The sequence below is a fragment of the Nannobrachium achirus genome, assembly GCF_963921795.1.
Source record: "Nannobrachium achirus genome assembly, chromosome: 15".
Taxonomy (NCBI): Eukaryota; Metazoa; Chordata; class Actinopteri; order Myctophiformes; family Myctophidae; genus Nannobrachium; species Nannobrachium achirus.
The window spans coordinates 20,961,862-20,983,077 of record NC_137822.1 but is presented as its reverse complement, the minus strand read 5'-3'; the positions used below and the strand labels follow the sequence as shown (position 1 = coordinate 20,983,077).

Genomic DNA, 21,216 nt, shown 5'->3' with positions numbered 1-21,216 from the left:
TCGTAATTTTACAATGAATGGACACTCCGCACAGGATGCTAATAGTTAATTAGCAGTTCTGAAAAGCTTACATATATGAGATACAACTTTGTCTTTTGCATTTAGTAGTACAGTCCTGTGTTTTGATATTTTACACTGATAACATAATTCAGTTGTGAAGATATATGCTCTGCGGTGCAGAGGATAGACGAAATGGAACAGATAGCAGCGGAGACCAGAGCTAGACATGAGATTCAGGTGATGTATAGGGATACCTACAATGTGATCAAACACCATTTAGAGTCGGTTAGAAAAGAGATGTTTTTAAAGCAGCAGATATGGGATAAGGAGAAAACACTACTGGTTGATGAGCTGCGGACGTCGGCTGAAGACCTATTCTGTGCAAAACAAACAATCAGGGCTATGGAGAAACAGTGTGCAATGAAAGAGTACACGTTCCAGACAATTGGCGAACTCCAAAAGAGGCTGAAAGAGAAGGAGGAAGAGATCAACACCCTCAAAAAGAGTCTCTACTGTCTCCACCTGGAGGACTACAAGATACGCCTGTCTGCGAAAGATGTGGGCATTAACGTGGTCAATCAGGTGGAAGTGTTCACCACTCTGTTCAAGAGGGTGAGCAGCTCCCCAGTTGTCCCACAGCTGTTGTCCATCCTACAGACGTTGCTGCTTCTGGACCCTGGGCGATATGATGTCTGGCAGAACCTGGAAACTCTGACTATCAGAGCCGTCATGCTGCCCCAGGACTCTCAGTTGAGATCCTGTGACATGAGCAAGCACCTGGAGGTGTTCACTACTCTGTTCAACAAGTTGGGCAACTCCCCAGCCTCCCTTCAACTGTTGCACATCCTACAGACGTTGCTGCTGTTGGGGCCTGAGCGCTGTGATATCTGGCAGGCCTTGGAGACTGTAACTACGAGAGCCATTCTGCTGCCACAAGACGCTCAGGTGGAATCCTTAGACAAGATCATGCAGCACTTGATGATCTCCACTGTCAAGACCAGCCAAGATCATTATGAGGTCGACAGACGGCCGGTCAGTTATGCGCACAAAGCCATTCAGACAGACCTGATGGATGTGGAGAAATTCAGACCGTGTGCTCCTCCACCCCCACCTCCACCCCAGCCCAAGCGCAGAGATGCCACCATGTTCCCCTCAGCCCCACATGTTTCAGAAGTCTACAGAGACCCTCTGGATGAAACGAAAGTCCCTCTCAGAAGGCCCCGACCTCCCCGCCCTTCCCAGGCAGATAAAAGAAGTGTCAAACCTCAAGAAGACCTCAAGAAGTCTGATGTACAGGTCGTAAAACAGGACGAGACGGACAAACAGCAGGACCCAACAGATGAAGAGAAAGATAGACTTGACAGAAGCACCAAAGCGGACTCTCTCCCAGACCACGGTGATCAGGACGCAGTGGACAGCGATCCGGAAGACCAGAGAAAGTCTGATGATGGAGAAACAAAGACCTCTGCTCCCAAGCCCCCTCCTCCGCCTCCACCCCCACCCCCACCACCACGTCCACCTTCTTTAGACCAGGGGCAACGCCCAAGCATAAGGATGAAGAAGCTCACCTGGCAAAAGCTTTGTCCCGTTTCTGACACAAAGTCAATGTGGGGTGCTGGCTGTCAGAAAGACCCTCCCCAACTACTACAGCCCAACTACAGCATCATTGAACAGCTGTTCTGTCTCCCAATGACTGAACACAAAGTCAAGGGGCCGGCAAGGACAGAGCCTAAAGAGATTACTTTCATTGAGCCTAATAAAATCAGGAATCTGTCAATATTACTGAAGCAGTTCAAATGCTCGAATGAGGAACTTGCAGAAATGATCCAGAAAGGGAATCGGGAGAAGTTGGATGTAGAGGTGCTTAAAGAGCTCCTAAAACTCCTGCCAGAAAAACATGAGATTGAAAATCTGAGTAAATTCCAAGGAGACAAAGATAAGTTGGGTAACGTAGACCGCCTCTACAACTCACTCCTCACTGTCCCATGTTATCAGCTGAGGATGGAGTGTATGCTGCTGTGTGAAGAAACCTCTTCAGTGCTGGACTTGTTCAGCACTGAAGCCGAACTGGTGGACGAAGCCTGCCAGTCCCTCATGGAGAGCCGACGCTGGGCCAGTTTCTGCAGACATATCCTGGATGTTGGAAACTTCCTTAATTATGGAAGTCATATAGGGATGGCAGAAGGATTCAAGATCAGCTCCCTGCTCAAGCTTAGTGAGATCAAATCCAACCAGTACCATATCACACTGCTTCATCACATCCTTGAGCAGGCAGAGCTGCACCAACCAGAACTGTTGGCACTGCCAGATGATTTAGAGATCTGTGAAAAGGCATCAAGAGTTAGCTTGACGTATTGCCAATCAGAGACTCGTACCTTACTGAAACGACTGATGGAAACGTCAAAGAAGGTCTCCAACTCTGTGGAAGATGTGACAGAGCAATATGCAAAAGACATTGATGAATGCCTGCAGGCATGCAAAGCTTTAGATGAGAAGTTGACTGAGATTGACAAAAAGAGAGTTGAGCTGGCAGCGTACCTATTTGAAGATCCTCAACAGCTCTCCCTGGAGGAGCTTTTTGTAACTATCAAGGCTTTCCGTGCACTCTTCACCAAGGCCTTGGAGGATAACAAAAACAGAAAAGAAGATTCAGCCAAGGAGGAGAAAAGAAAGAAGCGACAAGCAGAAGAATCCAAGAAAGGAAAAGGAAAGAAAGGAAAGAAAATCAAGGGTCTCCCTCAAAGTGAGGGAGACCGTCGCGACCGAGACCGTCTCATGGCTGATATCAGGAAAGGTACCTATCTCAGGAAGACACGGCCTAGGTTTGGGTTGGGCTCTCCTAGTGAAATATATAGAGATACTGGCTCACCTGGACCAGGTTTTAGCGCTGAGGAGCACAGAATACAGCAGACAACACATAGCACATATGGTGTCTTATAGAGATGCCAGAGATACTTTGCCACTGCACCTAGAGGAAGGTCAGTGCCCACGACAAAGTCACCCATAGAGGAGCTTGTCTCAACACGGAATGGGCAGAATGGGGCGACCTCAAGTCTATTATGTATGGTCCCAAGTCCTAACTCAGGGCCCTTGGGGAGTCCCTTTGGAAGGGTCCCCTTGGTAATTGGTATTCAGCTGTTGTTCTACGTATTTATTTGATTGGTTGGGGCGTCAACCAATCAAATGGTTATTGGTTATAGCTTTCAGCTGGTTCAGTTTAGGCACATGGGTTGTGTGGAGCACCCATCCAAACCGGAGGCACTAAGGAGGAACTGAAGCTGTTTCTTCAGTGGTGGGCAGGTACAGTACATTAAACCTGCGGCATTCGGATGCCCCACCATCCATTGTCACTTTTGTTTGCCTTTTATTATTTTTTTAATGTGGAGATTAACCTGGGATTTTGCCCACCTGGATGCAATGTCAGATTTTCCACCATGGCCACACACAGCAGCATCAGACGTGGCTGGCATTGTCTTGAAGATCTATTGGACCATTTGTCAACTGACCTTTTTTTTTTCTTTTCACAGTGTGACCCCAAGGGTGGAAGCCTAAGAGGGTTGAGTTTGTATGCATATTTGTGTACGTAGGCTATGTTATGCAAGAATTCTACTTTTATGCACTCAACCTTTGTGCGTGTGTGTGTACACATTTAAGTCCCTATGTATGGACTCTATGAGCCCTACGGTTACGCTGTCCTCTCCTGTGTCCCCCATAAATACATTTACGCACACATCTTGTCTCGGTTGAAAAGAACACTTTGAACTCGCGTAACGCATTGACTGTTTTTGAGACTTTATGACTTAACAGTATCTGGCCCGGACAGTGCTGTTCTGGACAGCACTTTCCCCTCAAAGCTTTGCTTTGATCTAAGGAATTTGGAATTAAAAAATACGTTCTGATGATTATTGTTATTCTGTATGCTGTATTTACAGGTGCAATTGAAGTCACAATTATGGTTGAGTTTGGTCATTGTGGGCTCGCTGAAAGGCGAGACCAGTATGTTATACCAAAGTTTATTCTCCACAAAATAAATTATCGACAGTACAAACCCTTAGCCAATGAGGAGCAGCGTTCTTGGTGACATCACCACCAACAAGTGTGACCTGATATAAATAACAACAACACCCACATGCAATGCAATCTTTCGACTCGCTGAAAGCAAAGATGTGGGCTCACTGAAAGGCAAGACCAGTATGTTATACCAAAACTTTATAGGTCAAGTTTATTCTCCTAAATACCCTTATGCCCATATAAGTTGGAGTGCCTGTTGGATAGATCTTTGTGCCCATACATGGTGTTCCATGCGAGCCCACATTGTTTCGTAGGGACAGTATTTCTAGTTTAAAATGCAATTTCTAGTTCTGAGTTTAATACAAAAATGAGTTGCTTGTGTTTGTCTTGTCTGATAGGCCTATGTATGAACAGCTTATTTCACGGTGAATTCTATGGGGAGGTTTGATTGGTTAAATTAATCTCCTAGATTTATGGCGGAATCCGAATGATCTCTCCCAAAGCATCTCCCCATTTCAAACATAGTTTGGGTACATGCATTACTTGGGTATGGACTCGTTTATTAATTTGTAATAATATAGAAAGGTTCAATATAGAATCAATATAGCTATCCTCCCTTGTGCCATAATCCTCCCTTGTTGTGGTGGAGTCAGTCACAATTACAATTACTTTAGTCCAAATCTCATCCAACTGGCCAGTCCTATTAACCATTAACTCAAGGAATTAAAGCATCTATGTCATTTTAGATTTTAGCCATAGCATCATAAGTTCTCAGAAAACTCATAAGATTTAGAAAATTGGTTTAACAGAGTAGAACCGCAGTTCTCAAAAATAGCAGATATAAAATCTGACAGTGTGTAGTGACACGCTGGGATCTTGTACATCTGCTAACGTTTCTTTAAAAATATCTGCAGCCATTTTTCCCTGTGGGTGCTTTCATGGGTTCTGAAGCACCCTCTGATTCTGAAATTATGCAATTGACCCCACATTGGAATTACTTGTTGAGAGGTGCCTCAAAGTGCATTTCCAAAAAGAACTTCCAATCTGGATTCAGAAAATCTCATTCCACTGACACATGCCTTCTCTATTTGACTGACCAAATCAAACGCGAAGCGGATGACGGCAAATATAGCGGCATGGTCATGATGGACCTCCAGAAGGCATTTGACACCGTAAATCATTCTATTCTGATTGAGAAACTAAAAGCCATCGGTCTTGACAGCGCAGCAGTGAGTTGGATGCAATCTTACCTGGTGGGGAGGGAACAGGTGGTGGAGATTAACGGTACCCTGTCCCCCCCCCTCCCAGTAAGCTGTGGTGTTCCTCAAGGTAGCATACTGGGGCCTCTGTTGTTCCTAATATACGTGAACGACATGGCATCTGCTTGCGACTGCAATCTGTTCCTGTTCGCGGATGACTCGGCTCTCCTAGTCTCGGGCAAGGACCACTTGCAGGTTGAAAAGACACTTAACTCTGAACTAAGTAAGATCTGCACATGGCTTAACGATAATAAATTATCAATTCACTTGGGAAAAACTGAGTCCATCCTCTTTGGAACAAATCATAACCTCAAAAAAGTTGATAACTTCACAATCATAGTGGGTGACAAGGTCATAACACGAAAAAACGAAATCTCTTACTTAGGATGTATCCTTGAAGCTAATCTTTCCAGCGAAAAGATGACTTCTAAAGTAATAAATAAAATCAACCAACGAACTCGCTTCCTACAGAGGATCGCCCCAATGGTCAATTTCAACACACTGAAGACCATAGCTGGTGCAATAATCCAGCCCCTATTTGACTACGGAGTTCACGTATGGTATCGTGACGCCCCACAAGCCCTTAAAACTAAACTCCAAACAGCCCAAAATAAACTAATTAGGGTCCTGCTTACCCTTCCCTATCAGACTCACCTCACCGCTACTCACCAGTTAACAGTGGGGTGGCTCAGAGTAGATGACAGAGTACAGCAACTTGCAATGGGCCTGGTGTACAAGATACACTACACCACTATGATACCCAAGTACCTGTCAAAATACTTTATAAACATTAAGGATGTCCATAACTACAACACCAGAGGCAGCGCCACAGATCACTTCCAACCCAGAGTCAAAACCAACAAAGGGTCAAACTCGTTTTTCTGCTATACCACCAAAATGTGGAAAGCCTTACCGAAGGCCATAAAGGAGTGTGGATCACTAGCATCCTTTAAAATTGCCCTGAAAAACCACTTACAGGCAGCAGCCGTTCGCAACTGGTAAAAAAAATGAACCTAGCCCAACCCTACCCCTTCTTTGTATATACTGTTTGTTTAGACTTACTGTTTTCTTTTTTGTTTTTCTTTACATATCTACTGCATAGTACTGTGTTCTATTTGTCTGTCATTCAATGTTATATGAGATACTTCAATGGTTTCCAGTGGAAATAAGCTTAGTCTTTTCATGGATCTCCTTTTAGTAGACCTTGTACCAGTGAACAGTACCGTCATGAAACTGTACCTTTTCCTATGCAAACTTCTAATAAAGTCTTCAATCAATCAAACTTTCAACAACAGTAACAGGTCAGATGGGCAAAAGGGACGTCTTGCCACCCGATGTCAAATTGGCTGTTTTGTCCAAAATGTTTAAAAATAAAATATTAGAAATGTGCAATAATTATTTGGACTTTGAGTGAATAAACATTGTATTCCTGTAAATGTCTGTTTGTCCTTTCCACCTGGTAATCATTGGCAATTATTAATTGAGCAAACAAAACAAAAAGGTGTACCAAAAAGCTATAGCGCTCTTTCAAGTTCCAAGGTCTTTACTGACACAAAGACTTACAATAGCTAGCCTGTAGGCACTAGGCAGTGAAATTATTGTACCTCCTCCTTCCAGTGTGGACAACAATAAGATACAAAGTAAGATGGACAGGTACAGTAGTAATCAATAAGAGACAATAAAGGAATAATTGCCCATAAAGCAAAATAGCCAACTATCAACAATCCTGTATGGTCTACACACATATTTATAAGTAGAGTACTGTTCAGTTTGTACATAAATAGCTCATTGTGACGGCAGTATCAGCTGTGTCTTCTCACTTGACATTTTGGAGTTGAGCCCCCGAGTGAATGTAGACTAGACCTACTCACTGAAGAATCTGTAGTTTTATCATGGGCCCTCCTGTATTTCTCATTTGTTTGTCTTGGTCAGCTACAGTTGTTCCTATTTTCTAGTAGAGTAATAGTGAGTGAGTACACTAAAACTATGAAATAAAATGTGTTTTATCTAACAAAGTTTTCAACAATTCACAATGTTTTACATGTTAGATTATTCTGGGTAGAGAAACAAGAGCTACAAAGTAGTCTAAATAAAATGTAAAAGTAGAATAATATGAAGCTACAGTATAAGATAAAACATTTGTTACTCATATGAGTGCTTTTAAATATAAACCTGCTGAGTGAAATCCCATTCTTTCAAGTTTAAAGTAATATAAGATGTGTTACCATGTTACTAATCATAGCATATTATAACATGCACTACTTAACTTTGTCCGCCCGAGGGGGACAGTGATCGCGCGTAGAAACGTCGTGCCTGTCCGTGATTGGTCCACAGCGACCAAAACAGATGACATAACCCGGAAACATTTCATCTTTCACTTGGCTTTCATCAGCCAGCAGCGATGTCGACTTTTTGATTGCATTGTATACGTAAACATCCTTCACACATCTTTTGTTACTGTTAACAACTAGACACAGACAGTAATTGACTCATATTTCAAGCCGTTTTGGAATCTTAAACCCCGACGATGAAGGGATTTATCATATTTCTTGTTCAGTTTGTTTTTGTTGTTCACGTCAGGAGTTGGAATGAAGGTGAGTTAATTTGTTTCCGTGTTTGGTGGTATTGGTAACGACGGTCCATTTTGTTACAAGCTGGGGAGACCGTCGGTGATAAATAATCGATTTAGTCAATCTTTTAAACCACTTATAAGCTCGAATATAGCTGATCGACACGCTCACAACGCCTCGCACAGCTTTAATTCGTGTAATTGATTAGGTGTACTAGTGTCGTGTGCATACTGTGCAATGCAGGCAGAATTTTGATCTCTTAAACTTTCTTTGTCATGGCATTAGCCATAAATTATAAGTAACTCCCGTCGAGAACTTTTATAATTTATGGATACGGATTCCTATGCATACCAGGGACCCTGGGAAATACAGTGTTTTGGATCCCATTCTTGAACACCGGTTTCAGAGAGTATCCAATAACTAAAGTGGTTTTAGGGCAGCTGATAGTAATCTAGCTCTAATTGCAGAGCAGACAGTAAAGACTGCGCTTGGCTTGAGAGGAACTAGGCAGGCAGTGAAAGACGCTCTCACTGATGAAGCAATAAGGGCACGTCAGACGTCACCTAAAAGTGTGATCACAATATTTATGGACTAGAGGTCATAAAGAAAGTCTTTAATTATGTTTTGTGTCTTAACGTGGTACTGCAATCAGAATTTTGAATAACATAGGTTACACTGAAAGAGACAATATGATTAGGGCAAATTGTTTCCCCCCTTCCACTGCTGGTGTTCAGAGAGAGAAATACAATAACTTCGTTGCAATCTCATTCTCAATATTTCATATATTACATAATTCATGAAATGGCAATGATGACTTTTTATTGACTCATATTGGCTAATTATTTCGAGCATCTTGAACGTGTGCTGGAAGAACAAACCTCTACCTCACACTGTTACTATCAGTCAGGTGGGATCAAATGAGAGTTGTTGTCAACATATCAATCTATCAATATATTCAATTAAAAAAAAAAATTGATTAGTTCGATTGATTGATTGAAGACTTTATTAGAAGTTTGCATAGGAAAAGGTACAGTTTCATGACGGAACAGTTCACTGGTACAAGGTCTACTAAAAGGAGATCCATGAACAGACTAAGCTTATTTCCACAGGAAACCATTTAAGTATCTCATATAACATTGAATGAGACGAATAGAACACAGTACTATGCAGTAGATATATAAAGAAAAGAAAAATGAGAGAACAAAGAAAAAAGTCTAAACAGTAAGTAAGTAAGTATATACAAAGAAGGGGCAGGGGAGGGTAGGGTTGGGCTAGGTTAGTTTTTTTTACCAGTTGCGGTTGCGGATGGCTGCTGCCTGTAAGTGGTTTTTCAGGGCAATTTTAAAGGATGCTAGTGATCCACACTCCTTTATGGCCTTCGGTAAGGCTTTCCACATTTTGGTGGTATAGCAGAAAAGAAGTGTTGCAACCCTACTAAACAGCGACTGACCACTAACCAGCCTGTGTTATCCTCCCCCAGGTCCAGGCAGTGTGCTGCTGCGTGATGTCAGTGTGTTGACCCTCTATAAGGGTCGCTACACCACCGCCCGCCGCTCCAGCCCTGTCCTCCAGCTCCAATGTGTTGGAGGCTCCGCAGGCTGCGGGGCCTTTGTCCCCGAAGTGGTCCAGTGTGTGAATAAAGGCTGGGATGGAGTCGATGCACAGGTAATGAAGCGAAGCGCCAAACAAAGAAAAAATACAAATCCCATTCGGTCGAGGAACAAATCCCTCTCCTTTGTCATGCCAATGTGAAAAACATTGTCTTTTAGCGCCACCAGCAGATCCACATTTGCACAACAATTATCATGCATTCACTGTCATTAACTTGTGTCTCTTAAATGGTGTCTCTTTCCTCTCGCTCCTAGTGGGAGTGTAAGACAGACATGGACAACGCGTACCGGTTTGGTCGTATTGAGGTGAGCTGTGAGGGCTACAGCCATTCCGATGACCCCTATATCCTGAAGGGCTCCTGTGGACTGGAATACTCCCTGGAGCTGACCGAGGAGGGGCGCAAGAGGGGAGCCGGCAGCTCCTCTTCCTCCTTTGGGGGTAGGGATGATGACCATGGCATGGGTGGAAGAAAAGAATTGCATCATGTTAGATGAAATTAGATTTTGGATAAAGGATAAACATGAAAAACATAAAAGTATATCGTCACTGTCAGGCAGAAACCTTGTATCTCCAAGTTTCACAATTTGCATGTTTTTTCGTAAGGTGAAGCCCTGCTTCGTCATACAAGACTGTCGTCTTGTATGACGACAGTGAAAATAGAAGATCTACAAGCACACAACAAGGCGTTGTGTGCTTGTAGAGTGGCTATTTTCACTGTTCTAAATCGTTTTTAAAATGTTAAATACAAAATGATTTTGGCCATACAAGGTTTCCACCAGACAACGACGATATCTAACATAGTCTATTAAAGCATCACTAAAAAGTGTATCATCATAATCAATTAATCTACGTTTTTATTGAAATTTTTGAGCTGTGCTAACCGCTCCAATACGTGGCTTTGTGTGTATGACCACATGCTTTTCCGTGGAATCGATTACTGATCTAGTCACATATCCAAGTGTTTTTCCATTGTACCAATAATTTACCGGTTTGACCACACACATATTTGGATCTATCATCATCATCATCGGCACTGCTCACACGGGTGTGATTTCCATTTTATATTATTAATCTTGGGCATATACAGGCTGATTATCTGCTCTTTTCTGTTAAGAGATCTGGTATAGACTAGAGGGAATACTAGTGTACCTAGTATAGAGCCCTGTGGGACTCTGGGCAACTAAGTATACAAGGTTGGTTGGTTATGGAGATACTTCAGGTGTGGCGTCTGATGATGACCCCTCTCTCTCTCTCTCTCTCTCTCTCTCTCTCTCTCTCTCTCTCTCTCTCTCTCTCTCTCTCTCTCTCTTTATGTGTACATTTCATTCAGGTTTCGGAGACTTTGCTTCCAGTTTCTTCTCTGGCAACAAGCATCATCACCAGCACAGTCAGCAGAGACAGCAGAGCTCCTCTCCACTGGGAGGCAATGACACTGGCAGTCTGCTGGGAGTGGCTGTGCTGCTGCTGATAGCCTACGGCGTCTACACGCTGTTCCTCAGTGGCAACGGCACTCCCAGGGAACAGGAGCACGGAGGCCAGGGTAACCCTGGAGACACCGCAGGACCCCCACCTCCTGGGTTCAAACCAGACTTCACTGGTAGGACACACACAAAAACAAGATGAGATGAGATTCATTATTCCAATCTAGTTCATAATAGAGCTGTCACGATTATGACATTTTGACATGGCGATCTCAAGTAATTGCGATTAACGATTTAACTGTGTTTTTGTCGATGACAATTACATTTCTGTTTGGCTTTTAGGCTTTGAAGTTGCACATGGAAGATATGACGCATAACCTAAATATACAGAGAAATTACTCACATATTTGACAACTTTATACTAAAAAAAGAACGTTGATGATCTACAAGCTTGATCTACATGCTCACGATGTGTCGCATCACGACACGTTGTGAGCTTTTAGATCTGCTATTTCCACCATTTTTCAACATGGAAACTATTATGACGATTATGTCAAATAAGTGCGATTAGACGATTATGTTGTGACAAGCCTAGTTCATAATTCTATCGGTAAAGTGTGTTGATCCCTATGGGGGTATTTAGATAAGATGGTAACAAAAGTAAAACGTTGTATGTTATATCCATCCTAGGGCCCTCTCCAGGCTATCCTGGTGCCAATCCAGGCTATGCTGGTGCCAACCCAGGCTATGCTGGTGCCAACCCAGGCTATGCTGGAGCCAACCCAGGCTATGGCTTCCACAGTGACTACAGCAACAGACAACATTACCCAGGAGGCCGTGCTTCCGCAGGAACTGGCGGTGGCTTCTGGACAGGAATGGGGACAGGAGGAATGCTGGGATACCTGTTTGGAAGTCAGAGGTTGGTAGATTGATTGCAATAAAATAATTTAGTTGTGAAGTTCCTAATGTTGTCTAAATGGCAGCCCCTGGTGGACAGGACAGTCCCTGCAGTTAGTCCAATTTTCTTTGCTTGACTTGAGCTATTGATGGTCAATTGCAGACGTGTGCTTCAGATCGCTGTGAAACTTCTCTGTTCTCTGACAAAACTCACAGCCATTTGTAGGGTGGAAAATCCTTTTGCTAAATCTGCCAAAAAACGACACCATAATTTAAGAAACGTCTCAACTTTAATCCACTCACTGCAGATAGTCTGGATATTGGCATTCTATTGTTCCATTTGTTCTGTTATTTGAGCTGCTTTGTTGAGTTTTGTTTTTGTAGCAGGAGACAACCCTACGGCTACAACAACACCCACTATACTACCGACAGCAGACCTGGACCTGCTCCCACCTTCAGCACTGGGACACGCACCGCATCAGGTAGAAAGCATGGGCCACTTTACAGTCAACACTTTGAACCTATTCTCGGCATGCCTGTCATTATAGAGCAGTGGTTCTCAACTTTTTCAGGCAGAGACCCCCAAAATAATCATATTTGAACTGGGGACCCCACCACCCTGACGAGCACTAAGAGTTGAGGCATTACATTTTGTATAACACGGTTCTATTGTGAAGATTTCTGATCTACATGCTCACAACGCCTTGCGTTGAGCATGTAGATCAGTTATTTTCCAAAATGACATAGGCACTGGAAATGAGAGGGAGACTGTGTAGGAAGGAAAAGACAAAAGGAAAGCTGAAATGTAGCAAAGCATAGGTAGGAGAGACAGACTGTAGGAAAGATGAGTTGGAGACAGGTTTGGAGTGAGATTGAGGGTGAGACACACCTGTGGCTCCAGAGACAGTCCTCATCACCTCTACACAAGACACACCTTTGTTTCTAAAGACATTAAACCATTTACTGTTTGTGTTGTCAGGGTTTGGAGGAACCAAGAGAAGATAGATGCTGTGTGAAGCTTTTTCTACAGGGAACTTCCAAGAAACATGGCCAGCTATGCATCTGTCCTCACCAGGCATGTAACGCTATACCATATTACGGCGGTATAAACAGCCACGGTATCTAGATTTCCGAGCTCACTGTATTTATGAATTATTTTATGCGCATAATGATGCACAACTCCACTCGCACGAGTCACAAGAGACTTGTGATAAAGTAAAACATTTCACTTCACGTCTATATTGTCTGCCACCAACGACTTTGAGTCATCTGGTGCTCATATTCGAACGCCATCCATCCATGGTTTAGTCCAACCAAGCTAGTCCCCCAAAAAAGGAAAAGGTAGTCTATAAAAGATGATCCATCATCCACACGAGGATTGAAAAAAGGCAAATGTATTTGATTGTATGATCCTCAATCATTGATTGATGATCATCATACAATCAAATACATTGATTGGTCTCTCATTCAAAAGAGTACTTCTGCATGTCGCAATCAATTCTGTTGTTCAAAAGTGCAGAACTTCAAAGTATTGCCGGAATGCAAGACTTTGTCCATTTGTAGATCTGTTTTTGGCGCATGGCAGTGACGTTATGCCAAAGCACAACCTGCTCCCAATTTGAATATTATGTTGTAGAATTTTTTATATCAGAGGCAATAACATAATTTTGATGGGTACCAAAAATAAAAATACATTTAAAAAAAGTTTTCAAAATATACTTTAATACCATGAAATCAAATACTTAACTCATTGAGTGCCAATCCCGAACTAGTTCGGCTTTATTAGCGTATCGTAGAGTGCCGATCCCGAACAAGTTCGGCTTTAAAAAAAAAAAAAAAAAAAAAAAAAATTGAAAAAAATGTTTTTGAATTTTTTTTTTTTTTTTTTTGGACCCCATCAAATCTGGTGAACATGATTTCAATCGCGATTTTGCATGTTCCACCCCCATACAACCCCATCTAACATACAGGGCAGCCATTTTTGTTTACATAACATGTAAAACATAATGGCGATTATCTCAAGAATGCCTGAACGGATTTCCAATCGGATTTTTTTGTTTGAAAGCTGTGAACAAACTGCACAAATCCACTCCAATGCAATCCAGGATTGCATTGGATTTTTTAGAGCTCATTCTTCTCTGTTTTTTTCCCATGCATGAGGTGTGCAAGGTTTAATCATGGCTAAGTTGACGAAAATAAGGCTTCTAAAATGCTTGGTAGCCAATAGCTAACTTCAAGCTAACTTCATCCTCTTCCTGTACATGCACAAAGGAAAGTGTTCAGGCAAGTCATGGCTCCAGGGCTTGGGCATGCATTACCAGCATATCTCTATTATTCTCTGGTCACTGGGCGCCCTCTAGTGGTGATAGGCTGGCATTCAATGAGTTAAGACTGCAGTCTTTTATTTGATACCGTACCATACTGTAAAATGTCGTACCGTTACATACGTAGTCCTCACCAACTCCAGACATTGTATCTCTTTTGCAATGGGACTCATTTAGCGTCTGCTGACAAAATACTTCATAACTCGTGGTCCAATGACTCCTTGTGTGTTGTGTGAATGTAAATAAATGGGTGTTTACTACAAATGTGAAAAACTGAAAATACATAACATCCATGGGCAGATACTTTTATGACCAGATGCGCTGGTCATAAAAGCACTATATAAATGCACCATTTACATATAACCTGTTCTCTGCTGTCTTAAAATTCTTTATTTTATCTCCTTTGCAGAGTGTTGCAATTTATTTTGTATTTTTATTGAAGTTAAAAAATATATATATATATTAATTTGAACTGATAATGTTCATGCTTTTCTGCATTTAAACTGTTTGATGGATTTGATAAAGTTTTCATGAACATTTTTATGCGTGAATTTATTGTTAAGAGTGGTCGCAGCCTGTCGATCGTGCTGTCTAGAAATTCTAGAACTCATAAGAACTTATAGAGTACTAATAACATTTGGTTAATAGATGCCTCCAAGGCCTGATGTAGGCCTACAGTACTTTTAATAGCATATGTCACGCGCATACCCTCTATTAGCCACTAATTCCAAAACAAGGACCTACTGTAGTTAAATTAACACTCCAAAGCTGATAGAATTATGATAACAGACCACCAAGTCACATAGGGCCTTTAGGCCTGATAAGACAGAACATGTGTTGTATGTATATATAATTCTAATCAATCAAAAGCTACTAATAACTATGTTGACAAGGCCACACTGCTGTGGTCTACTGGAGGAAAACAGCAGAAGGTATATAGACCCTGGGCCTATACCCTCCCCAGGTTTCAAGGAGTCAAATAAAGAACAACACATATTGTGCATGATTTATTATACAGTTAAAAAGCAACAGTGGTGTCTGTTATACATTTTGTTTAATAATATGATCAATCATAAACTGGTCTGTGACCAACTAATAACGGAGCAAACAAACTGAGACACTGAGGGATGAATTGCGGTGTTCCAAATATTAAGCAGTGTGATATAGTCTAATTGCCGAAGATGTGATCCTGGGACATTAGTGCATAAAATATCACCATAATCCAAGAAATGTAGCAGCTACAAATCCATATTCTAGTTGTTGATATGGATTTTAAGATGGAAACCTGGATACTTCTAGGATGGTACCATCTCTGTCACTGTGTTTTGGAACACTGGATTTTGGTATTATAGAAAAGGACATCAACTTTGTTTAATCAGTGTTAAGAACAACATTTAATTAGTAAAGTGCTTTTATAAATGATTATTCTCATGTATATGAAGCAAGCGGTAGCGCGCTATTTTGAGCGCTGTAGCTTGGTGTACAATGTGTTCTCTTTCTCTTTAGACTTGTTGCTCTGAGCGTTTAACATCCTTCATCTCTTCAACCACCTCTTTCATTTTGAAAAGAAACTCTTGTACAGGACGTTGTGGCCAGTTGTCACAGTGACAGTTTTCTGAGTTTGCCGGGCCCTGTAGAGAAGAGGCATGGCATTATTTCCAGCAAATTATAAACTCTTGATCACTCTATAAATACATTTGGTGGTGCCATAGTTTTGTACTTTTTCTGTTTTGTATGTGTCTATGGAGTTGATATTACTCTAATAGACCCCCAGGTGTGGTTATAATGTGAAGATTTGTCTTCCCTGTGTATTTTTGGTTACTTCCTGAAAGCTGAAAGACTGGGCCTCAAAAGGCCCGGTCGAAAAACACTGATTAAATGACATCATATAATCAACCCCTCCCCTTTACCATTCACCCAACACTGTAGGTGTGGCTAACCTCAGCTGGGCCACACGGGCGTTTTGGGTTCCCCAATAGGCACATCTTTGAAACTGGGTCCCAGAGTGAATACATCTGAAGACACTGATTAATATCGCCGTCATGTACAGTCCTCGGTTGCTAGCATGCTAGTGCATACAGAAATAACCGGAAACAAAACAAGACTCCATCCGGTTCAATTCTCCACTAAGATTATTTCAAAATAGCTGGCACTGAGTGTGTTTAAGAGTGCAAACCATTTCCAACCCAATGCCTAAACCCTATATGGTAGGCCTTTCATGTCGGGAACACATCGATGTAATTTTAGATGTTATGTATATATTTATATCTCATCCAGATAGACACATCAAATAAAATGCATTGGAGGGCTTAGACCCCTGACTATTGCTATAAATTACTTGAATTTCTCCTTATGTTCATTAAAAAAGTTCTATAACCAAATTAAATCAAAACAAACCAATAGAAATACAAATCTATGTATGTCTGTCTTTCATTGTTTGTTTATTGATTTGTTTGAACATTAGAGTAAGTTTCTGTAAAAGCTTTAAGGTTTAAAACATGTTTTGTTTTTATGAGAATGTTCTTCAGAGAACTCTTAAGAAAACAGTTTTCGAATCGGCCTCAGGTCTAAATAAATATGGTAAATAAACATATATTTTCTGTAATGCTATACCATTTTGACATATTATTGTAGGCCAAAATCCTTTCTCAACTTTTATAATATCAAAAAGAGCTAAAAGCTCGCATGAGTGTTCTCCCTGAGACTGGTTGGTTGAGGTTCCATCTGTGGTGACCACCAAAGACTATTATTACCCAAAGAAAGGTAAATCAAAGCCTCCCTACTTGGCACTGGTTTAAATACCTGTTAAAATCTTCTCTAATGGGAATTCAACCAAGGATAACATTTCAAGTTCATCTCAACTCTGGCTGTTTGTGCAATGCATTCAGTCATGCAGTCATTTTAAATAAATATAAATACTCACATCTTGTATTTTATTCAAGTAATCCTTTGTCATGTCTATGAAGAAACGTTGTCCCTCAGTGATGGTACATTCACGCTTAATATTGTCCAATTCAGCCTCAAAACACCTGTATACACAGCCTGTGGGGATGTTGGTAGTCTGTGAAGAGGAATAATAGATAGTTCTACTGTTCAGTAGTTTGAATGAAGATGAGATCGGTTGTGTTTAAGCTATGTGAAAAAGTGACACCTGCCAAGCTCGTCTCCTATATGCATCCTTTTGCATGTGGTTTTTAAAAACACAGATAAACAAATAACTTTCTGATACAAGTAGATGCAAGAATAGCTACAAAAGGGGTGCTCACACTTTTTTGACAGCTGAAGTTGCTCAACATGATCTACACACCCCAATGTATTTTTACCCGATAGCGGCACTGGCGTTACATATAAGAAATGGCAAATACTCGAGTGGGGGAAAAGTCTTCATCCCATTCTGTATGGTAGGTTTTCAGGTTGTTTGTAATAACTCTTGACAATGGCCCTTTGTGATGTGAATCAATCAAGTCACCTTAATTCAAGTGACAGATGCCAAAAAGAGAGTTTTTGTGATTTATGTTTATTGCCTACATATTTTTTCGTTATACATATTTTAATTATACATATTCCTTTCACGGGCATGTCATGTGGTCTACCTGCACAGCCTTTGTGATCTACTTGTAGATGCAACAATATCACTTTTTATCACTTAACCTAATTGCAGTTAACACATCTGCTGCCTCTTAATCTGAAGGTTGCTTGGTGCCTCGGCGCCACGTCGTTTCCTCCGTCGGCCGCCGCTATTATTTTGAAGGGCCGGAAGGGGGTTGTTTTTGTTTTTTTGGATTATCACTTGACGGCAACGATTACGTCATCTAGTCACATGACAGTGTGCGACAAGAAGATGAAGATGGCTGCGCCCTGCCTTTTGCCTTGTTTACATTTAGATCTGCTGCAAAATGTCTCAAAATGGCTATTTTGTTTAAATGAAGTTTCTTTATGGGCCTCGCCATTGACTTAACATTGAGGAGCTTCACTTCGCGTGCACGCCCAACGTGCGTTGTAAACAAATCGCCGACATTACCGATGCGAGCGGGACCGGAGCGACATTAAGTAAGTAATAATATCTTTACTGTATATACAGTAAGATTCACAGTCCTCACCGTCAACGGCGCCATGGTATTAACCCTTTCAATGACAATCCTCACCGTCAACGGCGGCGAAAAAGTTAATACAAGTTACTCTTACCTTTGCAGAGGGAGTGAAGAATAGTGTACCTGGATCCTATTTGTGTGGAACAAATCAGATTATATTGGTAGCAATTGAAAAAAGATTTGTTTAAAATGCAGATTGAAAAAACGATTAATGATTACATTTTACTTACACATAGGGGCGTCCCGATTAATTCAGGATTGAAGTCTGAAATATAAGGTTTTGCCTGAAGGCAATCTGAGAGGGTAAAAATCCAAAACAGAATCCTGAATAGATGCTCCATTGTAAGGTGTGGGGGTAACGCACGACCTAGGGGGAAACCAAAAATAAAATATGAATTAGAATTCACTTTATGAACTAATATCCATGAAGTATGTATGTTCCAGTTAGTTTGGGTAACTCAGTTAGATTGGGGTAGGAGCGCTTGTTTTTGTTCACCTGGATGTGGAAGAAGCTCATGTCCCAGTGGTAGAGCATTTGACTGCATTAGTCCCACGCTGGTGAATGCTAACCTGGTGAAGTTAACCTGAGCTAACCTGAATGCTACTATGTCTAAACCTAACCCTAACCCCAAACCTAACCCTTACCCTAAACCTAACCCTAACCTCAGTAAAACGTTGCCTAAACCTAACCCTAATCCTAACCCTAACCTCAGTACAACTATGCCTAAACCTAACATTAATCCTAACCTCAGTAAAACTATGCCTAAACCTAACCCTAACCTCAGTCAAATTATTCCAAGTTCCTAGGGGAACCAAGGAGGCAACACCTGCTCCACCTGTTCTCATCTAACTGAATCTCAAACTAACTGTGACATGTATATATGTTTGGTACAAGACTACGCAAAGTAAATTTGTAAATTTGTGACAAATCTTTGAAAAAAATAATAACAATAATAATAATAATTAAATGTGTGTGTGTGTGTGTGTGTGTATATATATATATATATATATATATATATATATATATATATATATATATATATATATCATTTAAAACATTTCTTTTGGCGTATCTTATGGCGGCCCCTGGACTTTAACCACTTTAATCCTGTATACATTGGCTATTTGAAAATAGCAGATCCACAAGCTCACAATGTGTCACATGAAACAGCAGAGAGACCAGGGACTGAATGCATGAGCTACTGCAATTTCTGAGTATAGAATAGTGACAAGAAAAGAGTAACATCTCAAAACGTTATGAAATGATGCTAGAAATTACGGTTAAAGAGGATAATAGCCTACCAACGAGAAATGGGAAAATTAATTGCCAAAAACAATTTTGGAAGGTGATTTGCAAGAAGCATGTAAAAGTTTTTTAAGACAACTCAATCTAAGTACTAAAGTAATATGCTTGAAAAAAAAATATATGAGTCCTCTTCTGGTAGGACTTGGTGGTTTCATATGAATTAATGATATTTTTGAATGCTCAAAACTAGACCAGCAGGCAGTGCTGAATGTTGGAGAAAATGTGCAGTACTGGAAGCCATGCGTGCACATACTATGTTATATTGCTGTCCAATATCGAAAGGGTTTTGGGGACAGCGCAGGTAAATATAACAAATACATTTGGTTTAAAGAATCCCTTACACCCGATCAATATTTTAGGTATCATTCCATTAGAAATACACAGGGAGGGAGATAAATATCTTTGTACAATATTACGTATCGCAGCTTTAAAACAAATCACATGGAAATGGCTGGATGTAAAACCACCATCTATTAATAATTGGAAAATAACAGTTGAAGAGATTAAAGAGATGGAAATAATTACTTACAAAATGAGAAACCGTGAAGATGAAATTAAAAGAACCTGGAGTAAATGGGTCTCAGAAATACATGAAGTGTAAGTAGATTTATAGGAGTACTAGGGAAAGCTATCCCTCTCCCCCCCCTTTTTGGCCAATCACAGGTGGCTGGCCGTGAGGTCAATAACAGTTATGACACATTCTGAAAGTTTGGCAGGAAATGCATTCAACTCACGACACATTGGCACAACCTAGCGTTTAAATATTATATTCTCTTCATCAATGATGAGAAGTGGTCTGACATAATAATGGTTTAGGAGTCAAACATTTCTTAAGTATCATTTTGAGGGATAGATCTTCTCCACTTGTTTAATTCATGCTGCATAATTTTTTAATATATTATATAAAATAAATTAATATAAAAAAAACTTGTAGTTGTAAGTATATCTATCATTATCTCAAAATGATACTTCTAATAAGACTAATAATAATTGACTCTAAACATTCAACCGTCATAGCCTGTCAGAACATTTCTCATCATTGAAGATGATTTATTCGCAAATAGGTTGCCAATGTGTCATGAGTCAATGCATTTCCTGACAAACATTCAGAATGCGTCATACTGTTATTGACCTCACGGCCGGTCACCTGTGCGTAGGCCAGTGGTTCTCAACCCGTGGGTCTCACCCCCATGGGGGTCCCCAAATTATTTTGGGGGGTCCCCAGATGATTAACTTAATGTGCAACATTGTTTTTTCACTCAACAGTAAACAAACCAACATAAAGTTTAAGTGTATAGAGCATATATGCACATTTCTAAAGTGACCATTTAATGACATTTTAATACTTCTAAAATGACAAATTAAACATTGGCCAAATGATCAAATATTAGAGGCAGGAATTGTGAAAATACAATGCCTCGCGTTGCGAGCATGTAGATCTGCTATTTTCACAATAGAACCGTGATATACAAAATGTAATGCTTCAACTCTTAGTGCTCGTCAGGGTGGGGGGTCCCCAATTAAAATATGATTATTTTGGGGGACATAGCCTGAAAAGGTTGAGAAACACTGGCTTAGGCTACTGCCACACTGTTTTGTTCCATGTAATTTTGTCTGGGTTTTCTGTGTAAATCCCTTACAAATGCATGAAAACGTTTGAGCACCACCGATACCACTTACAGGAAACTGAAAACTTTTGAGATTTAGAACACATTGTGGAATTGGC

The 21,216-nt window shown here is 40.8% G+C and overlaps 2 protein-coding genes and 1 long non-coding RNA gene across 4 annotated transcripts; 2 read left to right on the top strand and 1 right to left on the bottom strand.

Annotated features, from left to right (window-relative positions):
- Nucleotides 1-420: 420 nt before the first annotated feature.
- Nucleotides 421-2,940, top strand: LOC308299686 (inverted formin-2-like; the record flags this gene model as incomplete). The annotated part of the gene is made up of 1 exon (XM_080743476.1): nt 421-2,940. One exon carries the CDS (start codon nt 421-423, stop codon nt 2,938-2,940), a length of 2,520 nt encoding a protein of 839 aa, XP_080599602.1.
- Nucleotides 2,941-7,640: 4,700 nt separating this feature from the next.
- Nucleotides 7,641-14,632, top strand: saraf (store-operated calcium entry-associated regulatory factor). 2 transcript variants are annotated; one of them, XM_080743118.1, is made up of 7 exons: nt 7,641-7,864; nt 9,321-9,505; nt 9,706-9,889; nt 10,782-11,048; nt 11,563-11,791; nt 12,157-12,251; nt 12,749-14,632. In XM_080743118.1, exons 1-7 carry the CDS (start codon nt 7,798-7,800, stop codon nt 12,772-12,774), a joined length of 1,053 nt encoding a protein of 350 aa, XP_080599244.1. In that variant the 5' UTR covers nt 7,641-7,797; the 3' UTR covers nt 12,775-14,632. The 2 variants fall into 2 exon arrangements, with proteins under 2 accessions (XP_080599244.1, XP_080599243.1); XM_080743117.1 differs by having other exon boundaries at nt 12,154-12,251.
- Nucleotides 14,633-15,459: 827 nt separating this feature from the next.
- Nucleotides 15,460-20,144, bottom strand: LOC308299345. Its single transcript, XR_013962760.1, has 5 exons — nt 20,020-20,144; nt 18,415-18,551; nt 18,279-18,314; nt 17,017-17,154; nt 15,460-15,724 (listed from the first exon to the last, which is right to left on the bottom strand). It is a non-coding gene; the product is annotated as an uncharacterized lncRNA (long non-coding RNA).
- Nucleotides 20,145-21,216: the final 1,072 nt, after the last annotated feature.

Bases quoted from the DNA above. Each gene is read 5' to 3' on its own strand.
- saraf (XM_080743117.1), top strand. From the start codon at position 7,798: ATGAAGGGATTTATCATATTTCTTGTTCAGTTTGTTTTTGTTGTTCAC. The intron at 11,792-12,153 runs GTTGGTAGATTG...TTGTTTTTGTAG, and splicing joins TACCTGTTTGGAAGTCAGAG to CAGGAGACAACCCTACGGCT. The intron at 12,252-12,748 runs GTAGAAAGCATG...TTGTGTTGTCAG, and splicing joins TGGGACACGCACCGCATCAG to GGTTTGGAGGAACCAAGAGA.